This window comes from Vombatus ursinus, unplaced genomic scaffold, assembly GCF_900497805.2.
Source record: "Vombatus ursinus unplaced genomic scaffold, bare-nosed wombat genome assembly UNPS02014807.1, whole genome shotgun sequence".
Lineage (NCBI taxonomy): Eukaryota > Metazoa > Chordata > Mammalia > Diprotodontia > Vombatidae > Vombatus > Vombatus ursinus.
This window is the reverse complement of record NW_020954585.1, coordinates 63,384,653-63,407,699: the sequence shown is the minus strand read 5'-3', so window position 1 is coordinate 63,407,699 and position 23,047 is coordinate 63,384,653. Positions and strand designations below refer to the sequence as shown.

General features: G+C 38.6%; 1 protein-coding gene across 4 annotated transcripts in view; it reads right to left on the bottom strand.

The window, feature by feature from the left end:
• LOC114051936 (transmembrane channel-like protein 7) overlaps nucleotides 1-23,047 on the bottom strand; it is a 71,169-nt gene that overhangs the window by 22,820 nt on the left and 25,302 nt on the right. For 3 of the 4 annotated variants that reach the window (XR_003570199.1, XM_027874359.1, XM_027874360.1), the window contains exons 4-10: nucleotides 18,369-18,536; nucleotides 18,052-18,134; nucleotides 16,793-16,938; nucleotides 14,300-14,447; nucleotides 4,519-4,692; nucleotides 3,221-3,378; nucleotides 1,364-1,481 (exon numbers count right to left, since the gene is read on the bottom strand). Coding sequence is in view for 3 of the 4 variants with exons in the window: in XM_027874359.1 (XP_027730160.1) it covers nucleotides 1,364-1,481; nucleotides 3,221-3,378; nucleotides 4,519-4,692; nucleotides 14,300-14,447; nucleotides 16,793-16,938; nucleotides 18,052-18,134; nucleotides 18,369-18,536 (995 nt within the window). In the remaining variant the exon portion in view is untranslated. The remainder of the gene's footprint in view (nucleotides 1-1,363; nucleotides 1,482-3,220; nucleotides 3,379-4,518; nucleotides 4,693-14,299; nucleotides 14,448-16,792; nucleotides 16,939-18,051; nucleotides 18,135-18,368; nucleotides 18,537-23,047) is intronic. The other variant, XM_027874361.1, reaches the window with a different exon arrangement.

Here is a 23,047-nt window from a genome sequence, read left to right as displayed (position 1 = left end):
GAGGGGCAGAATGAGAAGGGGTATGGTATAGTAGATAGATAATTTTATTCCTAATCAGCAAAGCTTTACTCTACTGTTAAAGAGATATTATAGTATGATGGATATAAAACTAGACTCAAAGCCAGGAAGTCTTGGGTTCAAGTCCTTTTTCTGACACATACTGACTGTGTGATCCTAGACAAGTCACTTAGCCTCTTAGTACTCTTCTAAGCCAATTGTCTAAGGCTAAAGTTGCAAGGAAGGTGAGGAAAGCACTCTATAAGCCTCAAAGTGATACATAGATGGGAGTTATTATTAGCTGACTAGATCTACATTACTATCTCTTCTGTGCCTATACCCATCGCTCTCTACGTACTCCTTCGGAATTGATTGGTCTGGTTTTGGCCATTGATTTGCCTAACTTAGGGTACCTGCTAGCCCTTCTCTTCTCTATCTGAGCACCAAAGTCCTGTCCAACTTTGTCCTGTGGCCTCCCAAGTTCTAATAGGACAACCTTAGAGAACCACCTAATGAAGACTCTGTAGTTTGTTTAGGGCCAACAGTTTTGGGAGAGTTGTTCCAAATCCCAACATCTTTCACTGCCGATTTCATTTGTTCATGAGACTAAGTGAACTCCTAAGCACTGGAAACTAGCATGTGGATAAGACACAATAAAGGACTGAGAAGAAATGTCTTCCTGAGTCAATTACATTTCCATGGAAAAGAACCCACTGAGTTATAAATTAAGCCCGAGAAATCCTATAAATCACCAAGTGACCCATTACATTATTCCAAACTTTCATATCTCAGAAGCAATGAGGAATTCTTCCCAGATGAGGGCCATGACTCAATCTGCCCCAAGACAGATGCATTAAAAGCTACTGTCAAAAAAAAAAAGAAAAAGAGCTACTGTCAACAGAAAATCTACATAAAGAAGTCTTGAAATCAGTGGTGGTTTTAATGCTTTTAAATAGTGGAAACTTCAACACAGATCTCTCTTGACCCATGGGGCCTAGGGAAATGAATGGAAGCTATTTCTCCTGTATTCCCACTGCTTCAATGGGGCTGAAAGTTAGGCTTGGACTCCAACTTTTAGGAGGTAGGGATGGGAAGAGGAGGAAACAGCTGGATTTCTGTGGGTATGGTTCCTATAAACCTCAAAGTAAATCCATCCCTACTTGAGGTGATCACATTTAAAGCATCTCTATTCCATTTATTCCCTTATCCATAAAATCATCACTGTGGAATCCATAGTTTTGCCAGTGCAGTAACGAAATCAGGCCAGCCAGCTTAATCTAGACTCAAAATGGATTTTATATGGACCTGTAGGGTTGGTGAACAACTGATATGGTTCAAAAACATTTCAGTAGCCAGCTAGACTTACTGGATAGAGTTTGTGGTTATAGCCACAGACTCGACAATCCTCATTGTCACAGAAGGTTATCTTGGACCCCAGGGTAAACACCAGCGCACAAATGGTGGCCAATCGCATGAAGACACACCTGTGTAGGAAAAAAAAGAGGGAAAAGGGAGGAGGAGAGACAGTCAATCAGGCTGCTTTGCCCACACAATCTGTTGGCATTTATGGCTAAAGATGTAAAGGACAAAAAAAATAGGGAAAAATATGCTTTCCCCCAATAACTTTGTTGTTTTTTCCACAAAAATTAGGAAAAATATCATCCTTACCCCTGCCCCAATATTCCCATTTTGAAGGGGTTTTATCTCTAAATATGCCAAACATCATAGATTCATGGAAAAAAGTAATATATATAGATATAGACAGATATAGATAAATGATACATATGAGTGTATATAGATGTGTATATAAATTACATATGAAACATAAACATGCACGTAGATGCATATGTAACTTATTTGCCAATATATTGAAATATATATGTATGTATGTATGTATGCCTATGCACATAATTGACAAAGCAACTCTTTTGGTCTGATAAAAGGGCAAGAGAGAGAGAGCCTGTAATTTGAATTAAAAAATTTTTTTTCTGGCTACTTTCCATGAGGAAAATGTCTCCTCTAGCACACCCAAAGGATAGAGACTATGAGAAAGGAAGAAAAGTCATTGAATTTGGTGATTGGGGAGATCATTGGTGCCCTTTGAGCAACAATTTCAGTAGAGTGCTAGGAGTGAGGACCAGATTGCAAGTGTCTCAAGTTATAGAGAATGGACAACTTTTTCAAGAAGCTTAGCTGTCAAGGAGATGAAAGAAAGGAAATCATCAAGGGAAGAGAGAGGAATAGTAGCTAGATGAGAGCTAAGCAGGGTCAAAGAAATACTCCACCTTAAATCATCCACTAAGTATAGGGTACATTGCTTCCTCTCTTAGAATTCCTAGCTTCCATAAAGGGTCAGTTCAGGTAGCACCTCCTCTTTAAAACTTTCCATAATCTTCCTCAATTATTAGTGGTAAAAAAAAAAAATTATCTTGTATCCATTTAACTATCCACATGTTATATTCTCCCACCTTCCCATATAAGCCCTCTGAGGACAGGGTTCATTTCTTTTTTTTTGTCTTTTCATTAACAATATCTAACTCCGGCCTACACAACCTGCAGCCCGTGGGCCACTTACAGTCAAACAAAGGATTCTGGGCAGCCTGCAAAAAATTTAGAGGAAATGCAGAGGAAATATTTTGGCAGCTGCAAGCAGCCCACTGTCCATAAGTAGGTTGTGCAGGCCTGATCTACAGCTCATTAAGCAGGTGCTTAATAAGTATTTGTTGAAATTAATTGTTTGTTGATGTTTTGACCTGTGCCTCTAAGAAGTGTTGCCTCAGATGTGCTGTTGGTAGACCATCTTCTTGGTCTCTAGAAGGGAAAGTGGGGGTATTAATCTATTCCTTTTCTTCTCTCTCCTCTCTCCCCTAAGCATGATACTTAGAACCCTACCCTGGTAACTCACTCTAATAAGAACCTTGAAGCCAGGAGCAGCAAACAAAAATAGAAAGAAAAAGAAGGCAAGTGACTCCATAAATTATAAACTGGTTAAGAGCAAAAACTGGGTCTTAATTATCTTTTTGTCTACCTCTGTAACCATTTTCTGTTCCAGCTCCAACAAAACATCACATAGTACAGCAGGCTACATATGGTAGATGCTCAACAAATAATCTTCGACTTTAATGGATAATAGGAGTAATTTAAATAGCACTTTAAGGGTGGCAAAGAACTTTACAGTGTTGATACATTGACTTGGCTGAACTGAGCCAAGTCAATCATTTACCTGAGGAGAGTCAACCTGATCTCAAAGGCTGGTGAATAGTCTTCATAGTGAATGATCTTGGAGAAGATAATGGGAGTGATAAAGTTGGCCAGTGTAATTACAATGGAGGGAAGATAGAGGATGAGAAGGTTCTCTCCAAATATCATTTTGTTAATCTCCTAGGAAGGCAAAAGATTTCAACTCTGTCAAGATAAATGACTGGCTGCAAAACAGTGTGGTCACAGAACTAAAGAAAGTCTAAGCTGGATGAGACTTTAAATAATATTTAGTTCAATCTCTTAACTTTATAGGTGAGGAAACTGAGATCCAGGGTGGTGTCCTAAGTCAACTAGCCAGTTAGTGGGAGAACCCATGTAGTCTTGACTTCTAACTGACTGCTCTATAACATGTGAAACTGCCTTTTGTGAATCCCAAGTTGGTAGGAACACCCTCTAGAAATTCCCTGGACCTCTATTTCCATTTCACAAACATCATCTGACCAATAAGAATTCTGATACCTCTCCTACTTTCCATTCATTTTTACAAAGGCTCTGTTTGCCTGATGTACTCTGTTGAAAGTTATGTAACTAGTTGTTCACTTTAAATTATATAACATCTGGGGCAGCTAGGTGGTGCAGTGGATAGAGCACTGGCCCTGGATTCAGGAGGACCTGAGTTCAAATCCAGCCTCAGACACTTGACACTTACTAGCTGTGTGATCTTGGGCAAGTCACTTAACCCCATTGCCTAGCGCCCCCCCCCCCAAAATTATATAATCTCACTGCCTGCTTTATTCCACTCCAGATACCTACAATGCCCCAGTTCTATATCCTGAAGTCTCACTCCAGCCCTGGAATTCACACAGTGGAAGTATCCTTACCCTATGATGGGATGGCTCCTCCTAGAACCTCTATTTAAGGAGAAGGCCCCTGACCATCTTCTCTAGGTTACACTCTGGACTTGACATTCTTTTTTTTCCTTCTTCTTATTTGCCCTCTCCTTTTCAGCTTCCTTTTACGTGTGGTCTATACTCATTAGATTTTAAAGCCTCTAAGAGCAGGGACTGAATTTTTTTTCTGGTTGTATTAGTATTCTACAAGTTTAGCACAGTGTCTGGCACATAGTAAGGGCTTAATAAATGCTTGTTGAGTGACTAATCATTAGTGTCACAGACTTTAAATGACCAGCATAGGGAATCATAAGTGGGGAGAAAATTCAGGTATTCTGGTCCCCAACTCTGGACATAAATAAAGCCCATGTTCTATTTCATGAATTCTTTTAATTACAACTTAAATTTTGGGGAGAAAAAAGTGAGTTACCTTTTTCATGTGTTCTTGGGAGAATATAGTTGCTTCATAGATTGCATAAAAGCATGCTGCCAGTACAGTTATAACTATAGCATTCAAAAGCATTCTGAGACTATAAATCCGTAAGGTTTCTTCAGGAGTTCTCTGTGCTACTTTTAGCCTTATTCTTTCTTCCACCAAGTCTGTCTAAGGAACAAAAAAAAAAAAATCATTCTTAAGAGGACTGGATTTGAATATGGACTTCTGGGAGCCAAGATGGCAGAGTAAGAAGTCACTCTCACTCTCCCTTATTGAACTCTAAAAACTCAGAAAATATCACCCCAGGAAAAATCCTGGAACAGCTGAATCAGTAGAAAGATGGGATGCAGCAGTCTTGTAGCCTGGGAAGCTTGGGGGACTAACAGGAAAGGTCCCTCTCACTCTAGTGGAAGGGAAGCAGTACAAAACAGCATGCCAACAGCAAGGCCCACCTCAGCAAACCAAGGGGAGATCCTGAGCCCCAGGGTGGTGGAGCAGGCAAGCACCTAAACCAGGACCCCCGAGTACCTTGGCACAGGCAGGGGAGCCAGTAGACTCCAGCTCAAAAACCACCTCGTGTGCCAGCAGGCAGGTGTCCTCTAGCAGCCAAACTTCTTTGTGCTTCAGCACAACTCTAGGAAGCACAACTCCGGGAAGCACAACTCTAGAGAGGCAGGCACTCTCCAGCAACCAAATTATCCAGTGCTTCATTTTTTTAAAATTTTAATTAATTTATTTATTTTTTGTTTTCAGCATTCACTTCCACAGGATTTTGAGGTCCATATTTTCTACCCGTCTTTCTCCTCCCCACACCCCATGATGGCATGGATTCTGATTACCCCTTCCCCCAATCTGACCTCCCTTCTATCACCCCTTCTCCTTGTCTGATTCCCTTCCCCTTCTATTGTCCTGTAGGGTAAAATAGATTTCTACACCCCATTGCCTGTACATCTTATTTCCCAGTTGCATGTAAAAACAATTTTTGAAATATTTGTTTTTAAAACTTTGAGTTCCAGTTTCTCTCCCTTCCTCCCTCTCCACCACCCTCATTGAGAAGGAAAGCAATTTTATATAGGTAATACATGTGTAATCATGCAAAATACTTCCATAATAGTCATGTTATGAAACACTAACTATATTGCCCACCATCCTATCCACTCCACCCCCATTTATTCTGTTCTCTTCTTTGACTACTGTTCCTCCTCAAAAGTGTCTGCTTCTGATTACCCCCCCCCAATCTGACCTCCCTTCTATCACCCTCCCTCTCTTATCCCCTTCCCCCCAACTTTCTTGTAGGGTAAGATAGATTTCCATACCCAAATGAGTGTGTATGTTATTCCCTCCTTAAACCAAATTTGATAAGAGTAAGGTTCACTCATTCCCCTTCACCTCCCTCCTCTTCCTCTCCACTGTAAAAACTTTTTCTTGCCTGTTTTATGTGAGATAACTTACCCCATTCTATCTCTCCCTTTCTCCTTCTCCCAGTACATTCCTCTTTCACCCTTTAATTTTATCTTTTAGGTATCATCCTTTTATAGTCAATTATGTATATATATATATTCCCTACAACTGCTGTAATAATGAGAAAGATCTCATGAGTTACAAATATCATCTTTCAGTTTAACTTTAATAAGTCCCTTATGATTTCTCTTTCCTGTTTACCTTTTCATGCTTCTCTGGAATCTTATATTTGAAAGTCAAATTTTCTGTTCAGCTCTGGTCTTTTCATCAAGAATGCTTGAAAATCCTCTATTTCATTGAATGTCCATTTTTCCCCCTGAAGGATTATACTTAGTTTTGCTGGGTAGGTGATTCTTGGTTGTAATCCAAGCTCCTTTGCCCTCCAAAATATCATATTCCAAGCTCTCCAATCCTTTAATGTAAAAGAAGCTGCTAAATCTTGGGTTATCTTGAATGTAGCTCCACAATACCTGGATTGTTTCTTTCTGGCTGTTTGCAACATTTTCTCCTTGACCTGGGAAATCTGAAATTTGCCTATAATATTCCTAGGAGTTTTCCTTTTGGGATCTCTCTCAGGAAGTAGTCAGTAAATTCTTTCAATTTCTATTTTACCCTCTGGTTCTAGAATATCAGAGCAGTTTTCATTGACAATTTCTTGAAAGATGATGTGTGGGCTCTTTTTTTGGTCACGGCTTTCAGGTAGTCCAATAATTTTCAAATTCTCTCTCCTAGATCTATTTTCCAGGTCAGTTGTTTTTCCAGTGAGATATTTCATATTGTTTTCCATTTTTTCATTCTTTTGGTTTTGTTTTATAATTTCTTGATTTCTCATAGAGTCATTAGCATCCATTTACTCCATTCTAATTTTTAAAGAATTATTTTTTTCAGTGAGCTTTGGGATCTTCTTTTCCATTTGGCCAATTCTGCTTTTTAAGGCATTCTTCTCCTCATTGGCTTTTTGGATCTCTTTTGCCATTTGGTCTAGTCTATTTTTTAAGGTGTTATTTTCTTCAGTAATTTTTTGGTTCTCCTTTAGCAAGCTGTTGGATTCTTTTTCATGATTTTCTTGCATCACTTTCATTACTCTTCCCAATTTTTCCTTTGCTTCTCTTGCTTCATTTTCAAAATCCAAGACCGATTCATATTTTTCTAGGAGACTTTGGATGTAGGAGCTTTGACTTTGTTATCTTCTTTTGAGGGTATATTTTGATCTTCCTTGTAACCAAAGTAAGATTCTATAGTCTGAATTTTTTCCGTTGTTTGCTCATTTTCCTAGCCAATTAGTTGACTTTTTTTTTTTTGCTTTTTTTGGTAAGGAAATAGGGTTAAGTGACTTGCCCAGGGTCACACAGCTAGTAAGTGTCAAGTGTCTGAGGCTGGATTATTCTGCCATGTTGGCTGCACCCCACCCCCACCCTCCAGTGCTTCAAAGCATTCCAGGTGAGCAGACATTGTCCAAGGGCCAGAACCACCTCCCCCTTCTCCCACCAAGAGCTTCAGTGTTGCTGACCCCAGTTCAGCACCAGGTAAACTACCAGACCCCTACATTCTCTGGCTGCCAGCACCTGAGGGCCCAGCACACAAAGCCAGTGACCAGGTCCTTGACCGCCAGCACAAGAAGCTTGGGTCAGTGTCCCCTATGCTCCAGCAGGAGAGCTCAACTTTAAAAGCAAGAGAATAGGCAAACACCATGAGCAAAAAGCAGAAACAGATATTGACTACAGATTCTTACTATGGAGACAGATTCAGAAGAGGACACATTGTCAATATACCCACATCCAAAACCTCAAAGGGAATATAAACTGGTCTCAAGCCCAAAAAGTCTCCTTGGAAGAGCTTAAGAAGGATTTTAAAAGTCAAGTAAAAGAGGTAGAAGAAAAATTGGGAAAAGAAATGAGAGGTATGCAAGAGAAGGTCAATAGCTTGGAAAAGGAAGGACAAAAATTGACTATAGAAAACAAGTCCTTAAAAATACAATGGGACAAAAAAAAAGAACTGAAGAAAGAACACTGAAGAAAGAACCTCTTAAAAAGTAGAATTGGCCAAATGGAAAAGGAGACACAAAAACTCACTGAAAAGAACTCCTTAAAAAGTAAAATGGGCCAAATGAAAAAGGAGGTACAAAATCTTTCATCTTCCAATAAATCATCAAGTAAAACTGCCCTGAGGTCCTAGAACCAGAGGGAAAATAGAAATTGAAAGAATCCACTTATCACCTCTTAAAAGAGATCCCAAATTGAAAATAACAAGAAATATTGTAGCCAAATTTCAAAATTATGAGATCAAAGAGAAAATATTACAAGCAGCCAGAAAGAAACATATCGTGGAACCACAGTCAGGATTACACAGGACCTCGCAGCTTCTACATTAAAAGATTGGAGAGCTTGGAATATGATATTCTGTAAGGCAAAGAAGCTTGGATTACAACCAAGGATCAACTACCCAACGACACTGATCAGAATTTTTCAAGGGAGGAGATGGACAAAAGATCAGAGCTCAATAGAAAATTTGATCTTCAAATACAAGACTCAAGAGAGACATAAAGGGGCAGCTAGGTGGTGCAGTGGACAGAGCACCGGCCCTGAAGTCAGGAGAATCTGAGTTCAAATCCGGCCTCAGACCAAACACTTGACACTTACTAGCTGTGTGACCCTGGGCAAGTCACTTGCCTAAAAAAAGAGAGACAGAGAGAGGCATAAAGAGGTAAACAGGAAAGAAAAAACAACAACAATATGTTATTCATTATGGGTAAACTGTTTACATCCCTGCAAGGGAAGATGATACTTGTAACTCTTGAGAACTGTATCTTTTATTTAGAAGGGGTATACATAAACAGAGGGTGTGGGTATAACTTGACTTTGATGTGATGATAAAAAATCAAATTAAGTGGTGGAAAAGGATTATACTGAGAAAAAAGGAAAGGAGGAGTCAGAAAAGGGTAAATTACATCACATGAAGTGGCACAAAGACCTACTACATACAGTAGAGGAAAAGAAGGGAGACAGATGAGCATTGTTTGAACCTTACTCTTGTTAGATTTGGATCAAAGAGGGAATAACATAATCAGTTAGGTATAGAAATCTAACTCACCCTAAAAGAAGTAGGAGGGAAAAGTAGAAAGAAAAGGGAAGGGGCTGATAGAAGCTAGGGCAGATTGAGAAAGCCAGTGGTCAAAAGCAAAACACTAGTGAGAAGGGATAGGGAGAAAAGAGAGAAAAAAGCATAAATAGATGGGGGAAAACAGTTGCTCATGGATAGCCAAGCTAATGTAATAAAAATGACAATTCTACCTAAATTAATTTACTTATTCAGTGCCATACCAATCAAACTACCAAAAAATTATTTTATACAGCTAGAAAAAATAACAACAAAATTCATCTAGAAGAGCAAAAGGTCAAGAATATCAAAGGAATTAATGAAAAGAAATGCAAGGGAAAGTCGCCTAGCCATACCAGATCTTATAATTGTATTATAAAGCAGCAATCATCAAAACTACTTGGTACTGGCTAAGAAATAGGGTGGTGGATCAGTGGAATACATCAGGTATATAAGACACAATAGTCAATGAATATAGTAATCTACTGTTTGATAAATCCAAAGACTTCAGCTTCTGGAATAACAACTCACTATTTAACAAAAACTGTGGGGAAAACTGGAAAATAGTATGGCAGAAACTAGGCATAGACCAACATCTTACACCCTATACCAAAATAAAGTCAAAATGGGTACATTATTTAGATATAAAGGCTGACACTGTAAGCAAACTGGGAGAGCAAGGAATCGCTTACCTGTCAGACCTATGGAGAAGGGAAAAATTTATGACCAAACAAGAGATGGAGAACATTTTGAAATGCAAAACAGATGATTTTGATTACATTAAATTGAAAAGTTTTTGCACAAACAAAGACAGTGCAACCAAGATTAGAAGGGAAGCAGAAAGCTGGGAAACAATGTTTATAGCCAATGTCTCTGCTAAAGGCCTCATTTCTAATGTATATATAGAGAACTGAGTCAAATATATAAGAATATGAGTCATTCCCCAATTGATAAATGGTCAAAGAATATGAACAGGTAGTTTTCAGATGAAGAAATTAAAGCTATCTATAATCATATGAAAAAATGCTCTAAATTACTACTGATTAGAGAAATTCAAATCAAAACAACTCTGAGGTACCACATCACACCTATCAGATAGGCTAACATGACAAAACAGGAAAATGATAAATGTTGGAGAAGATGTGGGAAAATTGGAACATTAATGCATTGTTGGTGGAGTTGTGAACTGATCCAACCATTCTGGAGAACAATTTGGAACTATGCCCAAAGGGCTATAAAAATGTGCATACCCTTTGACTCAGCAATAGCCCTTCTAGGGCTGTATCCCAAAGAGATCATACAAATGGGAAAAGGACCCACATGTACAAAAATATTTGTAGCAGCTTTTTTTGTGGTGGCCAAGATTTGGAAATTGAGGGGATGCCCATCAATTGAGGAATGACTGAAGAAGTTGTGGCATATGAATGTAATGCAATACTATTGTGCTATAAGAAATGATGAGCAGGCAGACTTCAGAAAAACCTGGAAAGGCTTATATGAACTGATGCTGAATGAAGTGAGCAGAACCAGCAGGTCATTGTACATAGTAACAGTCGCATTGTCCAATGGCTAACTTTCATAGACTTGGCTCTTCTCAGCAATGCAATGATCTAAGACAAGTCCAAAAGACTCACAATGAAAAATGCTGTCCACATCCAGAGAAAGAACTATGGAATCTGAACACAGATTGAAGCATGCTATTTGCTCTCTTTTTTGTTGTTGTTTTGTTTTGTTTCTTCTTTCTTGTGGTTCCTCCCATTGGTTCTAATTTTTCTTTACCACATGACTAATGTGAAAATGTTTAATAAGAATATATATGTAGAGCCTATATCAGAATGTATGCTGTTGGGGGTGAAGTTAAGGGGGAGAAGGGAAAAGAGGAGAAAATTTAAAACTAAAAGCTTATGGAAGTGAATGTTTAAAACTAAAAATAAATTAATTTTAAAAAAATTTTTTTATATGGAGAATCCAAGCCATTGTCTAAATCTAAGTCCACACATTAAAAAATGACTTAACCTACATGTACAAAAATATTTATAGCAGCTCTTTTTGTGGTGGCAAAGAATTGGAAACTGAGAGGATGCCCATCAATTGGGGAATGGCTGAACAAGTTGTGGTATATGAATGTAATGGAATACTATTGTGCTATAAGAAACGATGAACAGGCAGACTTCAGAAAAACCTGGAAAGACTTGTATGGTCTGATGCTGAGTGAAGTGAGCAGAACCAAGAGAATGTTGTACACAGTAACAGCCACGTTGTGTGATGACTAATATTGATAGACTTAATCCTTCTCAACAATACAAGGACCTAAGACACCTCCAAAGGCCTCGTGAGGGAAAATGCTATCCACATCCAAAGAAAAAACTATGGAGTTTGAATGCAAATTGAAGCATACTATTTGCTATTTTTTTTTTCTGTTGTGTTTTGTTTCCTCTTTCTGGTGGCTCCCCCTATTGGTTCTAATTCTTACTTACAACATCACTAATGTTAAAATATATTTAATAGGAATGTGTATGTATAGCCTATATCAGATTGCATGCCATTTTGGGAAGGCAGGTGGGGAGGGAGGGGGAGAAATATTTAAAACTCAAAAGCTTATGGAAGTGATTGTTAATAAATCAAAATAAATTAATTTAAAAAAAAAAGAATGACTTAATGACTCAGCAACCCCTTTTCAAGGTCTCAGACCTGGTATCTTCTTTCTTTGTAGCTTTCCTATTCATGAAGTCAAGTACTCTCCACTCAACACATATTCAGCATTATTCTTTGATTGTCTAAAGTTTGGGGGGAAGAAGGAAGGCTATAAAAGTGCTGGATTGTGGGAGAAGATTTGTTAGAGAGCCTTCAGTTAATGTCCTAGCTAAATATTTCTAAATGCCTACATGATGAGGAGGGAAGACAGAGAAGACAAGGATAACTCATAGGTGGATTTTCAACTAAGAGAACAGAGCATACACCCAATGAAGGTGCATGGGAAATGCATGAGTTGAGATGCAATCATCAGGAAACTTTTTAGCTCTGAGTGACACTGATGAGACTATACAATATCCAACAGACTTAATTGCATGAATGAAGAGGAGAAAAGAAAGGGTCAAGAAGGAGAAAGGGAGACATAAAGAGCAAGGAGTGGCATAGAGAAGGCCACCAATGATGGACTAAGATTATACTGTGGCATCGGACCAGAGGCTACCTACTTTTGAATTAGATTTTCCTGGAACACTTTTAGTATAAGAATTATTCCCCCAAGAAGCCTCTAGAGAATGTAAAAGTTCAAAGAGGAGGTTCCCCCTTCTAGATTCTCTCCCAGGAGAAATTCTGAATTCTGTGGATAAGTTCAATTACCTTGACAGTATACTTTTCATGGATGTACACATAGATGATGAGGTTGATGCACACATTACCAGATCTAGCTCAGTGTTTGGGAGGCTCCAAAGGAAAAGTGTGGAAAAGAAGAGATATTAGACTGACAACCAAACTGAAGGACTACAGGGCCACTGTGCTGACCTCAATGTTGTATGTCTGTGAAACCTGACAGTAAACCAGTGCCATGCCAGGAAACTGAATTGCTTCCATTTGAATTGTCTTAGGACAATTCTGAAGATCACCTGGCAGTATAAGGTTCTGAACACTGAGGTACTTTCTTGAGCTGAACTACCAAACAGCCAAAACTGTCAAACTCTACTACGGAGAGCACAGATCTCATACTGCTTGAATGCCAAACATACGTTTACCTAAAAAATTATTTTATGAACAACTCACACAGGGGCCAGAAGAAGCAATACAAGGACACTCAACATCTCTCTGAAGAACTTTGGACTGGGGGAGACAATGGCACAGGACTGTCCGTTACGGAGTGCCCGCATCAAAGAAGGTGCTATGCTCTTTAAGCAAAGCAGAATTTTGGTAGCTCAAAAGAAAAGCGAGATGAGCAAACTTAGACATATCCACTTCAAATCTTCATGTGGACTATCTGTGCCAGATGTGTGGTAGAGCCTTCAGAGCTCATACTGGTCTCATCAGCCACAGTTGGACACACCGTACCTTGAATAGTAATGCCATGTTGGTCCTCTTGGAGCAAGAAGGACAACAACCAACCAATTTTCCCCTGTATGTATGTCTAGGATGTTTCTTTGGGCAGCAGGTTAGAAAAGAGACCCAGAATTTACATTTACAAAACAGAGCCTATCTAGAACTGCACATTTTTAACTTGGTATGTGTGTCATTGAATCCCTTTGATAGTCTGGTGAAGCCTATGGACCCCTTCTCAGAAAATTTTTTTAAAAAATCTTAATTAAACGAACTGCTGAATTTCAGTTAGAGATTAGTGAAAATAAAAATTAAATTTTCTTTCCCATACAAGTTTATGGAGCCCCTCTGAAATCTTAACCATAAGTTAAGACCTCCTGATCTAGAATGAAAAATGCCACAACTCCATTCTGGAATTTAAAAGAATATTCCAAAAGAGCATCTCTCCCTTCCATTTACAGTCTGTCTCCTTTCTTCCTCCTTCCAGGCTGGTTTCTCATGTCACACATTGTGTTTCTTCTGCCACATTTTCTTCACAGCACATAGGAAACAGGAGGCTCATAGCAGAGAGGGGAGTGTCTAAGCATTTGAGTATAGTCACACTGTGTGGGCATACCAGCCTCTCCTCCAACACATACCTGTGAACATATTTATCTTGGTGAAATCACATTAAAATATTAGCAAGAGCAGTTTTGAAGAGAAAAAGAAAGGAAAGAAGGAGAAAAGGAAAGGAGAGAAGGAGAGAAAAGAAAGAAGAAAAGGAAAAGGGGGAAAGGAAGGGGCTAAGAGGAAGAAGGAAGGAATTGTTGCTTAGGCAGCCATATTAGTCATGCTTGCACTGCTTTAGTACCAGGTGGGGACTATGAGCAGATTGTGCTTAAGCCTCTTAGGTGTTGGTTGTTTTGTCTTGGTTTTATTTTTTTTGTAGGGGAGGAGTGGGGGTGTTTGGTGGGGCTACCATCACCTCCTTTTTCCTGTCTGTTCCCTCTCTGAATCACTCCTTTATCTCCAGACAACGGGTCCCTTTCGGGGCCAGTGCTCTTTGTTGTATCTCAGGGATAATCCACAGAAAATGATCTATGAAAGAGTTAAAAGGAGTTCCACCGGCCCTTGTCCCCTCCCCCCAAAATCTAAAGCTGATTTAACCTTTCAGGAATCCACAATGATAGTCAAAATTGACAAGACTCACTTTAAGCTCATACTGTATACTGCTGTGCTTGAGCTTGGCGGTTGTCTCGTCTGTGATACAGAAGTCCCAGCCAGCAAAGATTTTGTTACAGTAGCTCTGATATTGTTCTTCACTTCGCACCAAGTTTTGCTTGAATCCTTCCACAGACCTGTTTAAAAAAAAAAAAAAAAGATGAATATGTAGTCTGTCATAAAGAACCTAATTGATGGTTGTCTTAGTCCCCCTTCATGTCTATGCTCAGCTCCAGGCATGCCTAATTCTACTCTCTGGCTCTTCTCTTGCTGGCCCCTAAGCTGCCGCACTCACGCCCTCTGACCCTCCCAAATCCCTTTCCAATTTCAGAATCATAATTAAATCACCTCAGAATATGAGCTCTGGAGTTACAGGATCTAGGTTCAAATCCTACCTCTGACATTTAGTACTTTTGTGACCTCCAGCAATTCACTTAACCTTCCTGGGCCTCAGTTTCCTCATCTGTTAAAAAAAAAAAAGGTTGGACTAGATGGCCTCTTGAGATCCCTTTCAGCTCTAGATTTGTGTTCCTATGAATTTTCATTGCTCCAGGAAAGGGTTCATCAGTCTGTTCTCTTAAGGCTCCGCTCACTCTCCTTACAACTTTCCAGATCAAAATATCCCACCTTAGTCATCACTCTCCTATGTGTTGTCTTCCCTGATTAGAATGCAAGCTCTTTGAAGGCAAGCACTTGTTTTTTTGCATTTTTATCCCCAGTGTTTAGCACTGTGTCTGGCATACAGTGCTAAATAAATATTTTCCTTCCCTCCTTCCTTCCTTCTCTCCTTCCTTCATTCCATTCAATAGAAAGAGTTTGTTGTTCAATCATTTTTAGTCCTGTCTGACTCTTCATGACCCCATTTGGGGTTTTCTTGGCAAAGCTACTGTAGTGGTCTGCCATTTCCTTCTCCAGCTCATTTTACAAACGAGGAACTGAAGCAAACAAGGTGAGGTGACTTGGCCAGGGTCACACAGCTAGGAAGTGTCTAATACCACACTGGAACTCAGGTCTTTCTGACTCCAGGTCTAGCACTCTATCCCCTTCGCCACCTAACTGCCCCAGAAACACAGTACTTTCTATTACCCGTGGAAAAATTGCAAAACTGTTGCTCTTTTAAAATCTAAATTTTCTTGCATTTTCTGAAACTATTCAACAACCTATTTGACTCAATTTAACAAAACTTATTCAGAATCAACTAGATACTATGTTTGATACTGAAAATGCCAAGATGAAAAATGACACAGTCCCTTGAGCCCAAGGAACTTTTATAATATATTGGGGGTGGAGAAGAAAGTGGAACAGGAAATGAACACAAATACATATGCAACAAGGTAGAATGTGATAGGAAGGCAAAAGAAGATATTCAGACAGATTTCACACTTTGACTTGTGTGATTCGTGGAAAAGGAAGTTCCTAAGTTGAGGCTTGAAGGAAGAGGAGATGAAGAGGAAGAGGGAGTACATTCCACATTTGAAAGATCACAGGATTTCAAGATGGAAGGGACCTTGGAGGCTATATCTAGTCCAAACTGTGCCTGAATATGAAAAATTCTCTACAATGTTATTAGATAAATAGTCACTCAGTTTCTAGTGGGATGATGAATATGGAGGGGCACCATGGTATAGTGGAAAATGAACTGGCTTTGAATACAAGCTTTGCCAATGACCCATACTGGCTATGTGACCTTTGGAAATTCACCTTTCAGTGACCTACACACCTATCTAAAACTATAAATTGCAAAGATGTTGACCTACATTGGAAGAGGGAATTCTCTCATCTGGGAGTTCCCTATACCAATGAAATCAAAGGACCAGACACTATTCCTATGTGAATGGGAATATCAGTGCTAGCCAAATGTACTGAATGCCCCATTTACATCAGTGGAAATGTCTTTCTCTTTTCATATTCCAGAGTCATTATAACCTTTAGGGTCACAATGTAAAAAAATAAAGCAAAACAAAACAAAATGCTAAAATTCAATTATATATCAATGTTCTTAACTTGGAGTCCATGAACTTTATATTTTAAAAACTGCATTTCAATATAATTGGTTTCCTTTGTAATGTTATTTACTTTATTTTATGTATTTGAAAACTTTCTTCTGAGAAGAAATCTATAGTTTTTACCACATTGCCAAAAGGATCCATGACACAATAAAGGTTAAGAACCCTTAACATATATATAGATCAAAAGAAGGCTTATACAGTTAACTGGGGACATTAAGAAATATCAAAGAATTTTAGAATTATAACAGATCTTTGAGATCATCTAATCCAACCTTCTCAATTGTTGCTTGCTCACGAACTCCACCTTTACAAATGATGCTCAGGAAGGAAAAGTGTCATTTTGCACAGATGCCCAGATTTCTTTGACAGGCCCACCCACCTCCAAGAGGTTAATGGAACCTCTTGCCTGTGGCCTTGGCTTCAAAATGCAGCAGTCTTGAGAAATAAACAAACAATAGTGTAGTAGAATTTACCTTTTCACTATCCAGAGAAGACTCAATGCTAAATAAGCCACTGTGCTCAGCAAATAGGCGAGGGGCAAATCATACGTGAAGTTTTTGAATTTTACCCCATCTACGGTATAATGGCCATAAAACAGGCTGGTCCATTCCAAGAAACCCTGAATAAAATAGGGCAAAGGGCACAGTATGAGATTATCTCCCTAAAAGGAGGTCAGTAACCAGAGCTATTCTAATCTAGAAAAACTCTTCCTATTAAGCATTGCCAAAGGATTTCAGTTCAGTCCTGGGGAGAGAACTCATTTTTCCATTTCTGCACCCGTCAGTCAGAAAGGCAATATAGTAGAAAGAGAACCAATCTAGGAGAAAGCAGACCTGAGCTCTAGCCTCATCATGCTATTAGCTAGCTTTGTGACCTGGAGCACTTCAAACCTCTGGACTTGTTCTTTCCTAGTCAAATGAGGGAGCTAGACCAGATGATATCTAAGGTTCCTTATGACTTTAAGAGGTTTACTGCTTTGAGGTCAGTTAGTCAACAAGTATTTATTAAACCTGACTATGTGCTGGGCATTATGTTAAATTCTGGGGATATAAAGAAAGGCAAAACTCTTTTCCCAGACTGTTAACTTAATCTGAAGAATAGAATCATCATAATAACAACAACACTATCAATAACAAGCAGCCATTTGTATAGCACTTCAAGATTTGCAAAGCACTTTACCAATATCTCATTTAATCCTCACAACTACCCTGGGAGTAAGTGCTTTTCAAGTCTAAGAAAATCTCAATAAGGAATGATAGGATACTTATTTATTCTTCTAATTCTACCTTCTTTTTCAACTCAGGGAAAGGAGATGGGCAACCAGTGAGAATCTGATATCTGCTTGTCTCTTCTCAGCTGGGAAGGATAGCTCATAGTTTGCAGCTCTACATTTTGATATGTCTCTAAGCTGTAAGCTTGAAGTTTGTCCAAGAGGAAAGAAACCTAGAGAGTGGGGGAGCTGGTTTGATTTGTTTAGAAAATGAAAAGGGGATTAGTTGCTGTACTTGGATTTAAGCAAGGGAGGGCAGTGGGACCTATTGTTGGCCAATCAATGAGAGGCAAAGTGACTTGGGGTTAAGGCTGGTCTTTAAGAAAGAAAGAAAAAAAAGTTTCAGAGATTAAAATTTACATTCCCTTTGGGTAGAGCACCTGCAGGTAAGGGTGTGACATCCTATGTGGACAGAGGGCAGGGAGAGAGAGAGAGAGGGAGAGGGAAAGAGAAAATACTTACAGTGCCTGAAAGCAAATCTATCATGTAAGTATAGAAGTAAATGAGTCCAGTACTATTCATTGGGTATACTTTGCATCGCATATCTGTTAAAAAAAAAAAAAAAAAGCAAAAATTATTTCTTAAGGGAGAAGTGAATGGATAAAAGGCTAGATGAAAAGCATCTATCCTATTTTCATAGATAGGCCTAGCTTATGCTTCAATTCTGATGGTACCTTTCTTGTCCTACTATATGAGATGGTGTTTTCTTGGGCACATGAACACCCTGGAAAACAAGGTATGGGTTTGGGAATTAACAAATTATCTGTTAGATGACTCACCTACTTCATTAGAAGGGACAATCAGGAAGGTGCTGTCAGTAATCTTGTACTTGGTAAGGATGATTGGGAGCAAAATAAACAAAAAAATGATAATAAATATCACCAAGTTCAATATGACCAGAAAGCGAAGGAAGGAGAAATAAGACTGAATTCCTGTGCCAAATTTTCCTGGAAAACAGAAAAGCAAACCCGAATTAGCAGGAACATTAAGCCAAATGGATCAATGGGGATATGGTATCCTAAGAAATGGCTAAGTTTTGTTAAAGGTTGGGGTGATGGGAGAAGCAAGGAGGTAGGTGAAAAGAATTACTTTTTTTTGTTTTTTGTTTTTTGTTTTCAGTGCTTTAATTTCCTTCCCCTACTTCTGAATGTCACCCCTGCTCTCCACCACACACACTTTTTAAAATTTAATAAAGCAAGCATCTGTTGAGCTCCTGCTAATACCAGATACTATGCCAGGAAACAGAGAAACAAAGACACAATTGAAACAATCCCTACCCTCAAAGTGAGTATATTCTATACGTGGCCTTAAAAGGAAAAGAAAATCTCAAATTTGAACACCCCCCTTTCCTCTTGCCATTCCCCTACAAGTTTTTAGGTTGGTGGGAACATAGGGTGTGGAGGGTGAAAATAGGAGAGACCATATTTTGTGTTTCTTTGTAATATTCTACCTCAATTCCTAACTCTATGGGATACTACCATTATTATAAAATGTTTCACTTATTTGCCTTTTTCACTATTTCTATCTCCCTTCACTGAGGTAGTTTCTGGTTCTAAGAAGTTTCTTGCAGCAACTCTGGCAATAATAACAATAGTTAACATTTATGTAATGCTTACTATGGGCCAGACACCAGGCTAAGCACTTTACAAATATTAACCCATTTGATCCTCATAAAAACCCTGAGAGGTAAGTGCTATTATTATCCCCAATTTACAGATAAGGAAACTGAGGCTAAGTGACTACATAAAGCTATCACCTTAGGCCAGATTTTAACTCAGGAGTTCCAGACTCCTGGCCCACTGCTTTCCCTACAGTAGCACCTAGTTGGCTAAACTTGGAGGAGCTTGAAGATGAGGAGGTCGAAAAACAACTTTCTCTGTTGTGTAAATCTCACCACAAATGATAATCTCCAGTCTCCTCCAATGTGGTATTGAAAGGAATGTTGGGCTCAGATTCAGAACACCTGATTTCATCTCACTGAGCATCAGTTTCTGCACCTTAAAAAATGGAGATGGTAATAATATCTTCCTGACCTTACAAAGTTGTTTGCAGGAAAAGTACTTTGTAAACTTTAAAACACTTCTGCAATACAAACAGAGGTGAGGTGGTGAATGCTTAACAATGTCTCTGGGTGGAAACGTGCCCATAAGATCCTTTTAAATTTCATTTACATCATTAACATTTACTTCATCACCTTCTCAAGTCAATAAAACAATAAATCAAGTCGTGATTTGTAGCAGTTTGCTGGATTTCTGAGGCATCAATGCTCACCCTGAATATTCCACAATGGGCTCTCATGAGCCGTAATAATCTGGGTCCTGTGTACAGCTAAATACAATCAGATTTAGAGCTGGCAGAGATCTTAGAAGTCACCTCATTCAATGCTCTGATTCTACAGATGTGAAAACCATAGATCAAACGGGGGGGGGGAATCATCCATGATCACACATACAGTATAGTGGCAGTCAGGATTCGTATTCACATCTTTTGTTTACAAATTCAACACTATTTTCACTGAACCAGTTAATATTAAAAACAAAAGTAACAATAATAACACAAATAAATAATGCAAGTAGAAATGTCTATACTTTGCTAGTGTTATCCTGAAAACTGGTCACTCTTGGTTTCACTGACATCATTCTTGGGTGATGCATATTTGACATCAATAATAAGCTGTAATAACATTACAGCTAGGGCAGCTAGGTGGTGCAATGGATAGAGCCTTGGGTCTAGAGTCAGGAAGATCTGAGTTCAAATCCAGCTTCAGATACTTACTAGCTGTGTGACCCTGGGAAAGTCACTTAACCTTTCTTGACTCAGTTTCCTCATCTGTAAAATAAGCTTGAGAAGGAAATGGCAAACCACTCTAATGTCTTTGCAAGAAAATCCCAAATGGGGTTACCAAGAGTCAATGACTCAATAGCAATAAATCCACATCATATTAAAATATGATCCTTATATTGTGCCTTCAACCCTGATATGGCCCTAGTACTAAAAAGTGAACCCTCAGTGAATGAGAAACATAACCTTCATTAACAATAGGGAACACTGGGGATATAAGTCACTTGTCTAAAATAACATGCAGCAGACATGTTAAAATTTGTTTGGAGAAGCACCTGGCAAACAGTCTTTCCTCCTGGGATTTTAGCAGGGGCAACCCACTGAGCTAGTGACTAAATCTACAGGCACAAGGAGCAAGGGGATAATGTGTGGGCTGAGAAAGCATGGAAGGGGATCAATTGTCCTCCAAGATCAAAGGTGTTTCAGGGGAAGGTGCCCACAGTCCCCTAGGTCTCATTACACCTGGGGAAGCATACCACTCTCCAAAAGTCAATTAGAAAGAGGCTCTGATTTCTCCCACCTTTGGTTGGTTTTATTCCCAAATTAGGGTTAGACCGAGAAAGAAGATCAAGACAAGAGAACAGAAGAGATTGTAATAATAACAATAATAATAATAATAAATAATAATAAATTTGTCAATAAGGTACAGTTTATAACCAAAAAAGGAATAGAGGAGAAAACAGATGACACAAACAGATGCACAAACAAAATTAATACAGTTCAAATGAGAAGGAACATAACTGGGGGAAAAATCTTTGCAGCAAGTTTCTCTAAGAAAAGTTTCATCAAAGTGAAGTGAGCAGAACCAGGAGGACATTGTATGTAGTAACAGCAATACTATGCAATGATCAACTGTGAATGACTTAGTTATTCTCAACATTGCAATGATATAACACAATTCCAAAGGACTAATGATGAAAAATGCTATCCAAATCCAGAGAAAGAACTGATGGAGTAGGAATACAGATCGAAGCATACTATTTACTTATTTTGTGGTGTTTGGGGTTTGGTTTGGTTTTTCAGTCTGTGTTTTCTTTCACGACATGATTAACATGGAAATATGTTTTGCATGATTGCACATGTATAACCTATATCAAACTGCTTACCATCTCAGAGAGAGAAGAAGGAAAGGAAGAAGGGAGAGCTTTGGAACTCAAAATTTCAAAAAATGAGTGCTGATTGTTTTTACATGCAATTGTGGAAAAAATAAAATATTATTCAAAAAAAGTTTTGTTTATAAGATATACACGGAACATATTCAAATGTATAGCAATAAGAAACATTCTCCAATAGAAAAATGGCCAAAGGATATGATATAAACAGGTAGTTTTCAAAGGAAGAAAACAAAGCTTTCAAAACTATACAAAAAAAGTTACAAATCTTAAATAGAGAAATGCACATTAAAAGAAGTCTGAAGAGGCAGCTTGGTGGCGCAGTGGATAGAGCACCAGCCCTGAAGTCGGGAGGACCTGAGTTCGAATGTGGCCTCAGACATATAACTCACTAGCTGTGTGACACTGGGCAAGTCATTTAACCCCAATTGACCTCACCAAAAAAAGAAAAAAATTAAAATAAAATGTATCAGTAAAATTTATCCTGAGTTCAAATCTGGCCTCAGACACATAACACTTACTAGCTGTGTGACTCTAGGCAAGTCACTTAACCCCAATTGCCTCACAAAAAAAAAAAAAAGAAGTCTGAGGTTCCACCTTACAGTCATCAAATTCACAAAGATAGTAAGAGGAAAATGACAAATGTTGGAGGGCCTTCAAGAAAACAGGCAGACTGTGTACTGGTAATGGAGCTGTGACTTGGTCCAGCCATTCTAAAAAGCAATTTAGAACAATGCCCCAAAAGTCATTAAACCATACATATGCTTTGACTCAGTTATATCACTATGAGGCCAATACCCCAAAAAGATCAAAGAAAAAGAAAAAGGACCTATATGTTTCAGGTTAACTCAAAATTGGAAACTAAAAGTATCCCCATGATTAGGAAATGGCTAAACAAATTGGTCCATGAATGTAATGTATTATTATTAGTGCACCATAAATGACAAAATGGACAGTTTCAAGGGAAACTGTGAATATATCAATGAAATGATGCAGTGTGAAGTGAACAGAACTAGGAAAACAATTTATACAATGACATTATGAAGAAAAACAATTTGATGGATTTACCTATATGTACAAAAATATTTATAGCAGCTTTTTTTGTGATGGCAAAGAATTATAAGTCAAGGATGCCCATCAGTTGGGGAATGGCTAAACAAGTTGTATATATGATTGTGATGGAATACTGTTATGCTGTAAAAATGAAGAAGATGGTTTCAGAAAAACCTGAGATATACATGAACTGATGAAAGATGAAGTGAGCAAAACCAGGAGAACAATATATATAGCAATAGCATCAATGATCATCAATTCTGAAAGACCCAGCAACCAATCAATACAATGATCCAAGACAATTCCAAAGGATTCATGATGAAAAATGCTATCCCACCTCCAGAAAGAAAACTGATGGGCTCAGTGCAGATTAAAGCCTATTTTTTTTTCTCTTTATTTTTCTTGCCTCTCTCTCTCTCTCTCTCTCTCTCTCTCTCTCTCTCTCTCTCTCT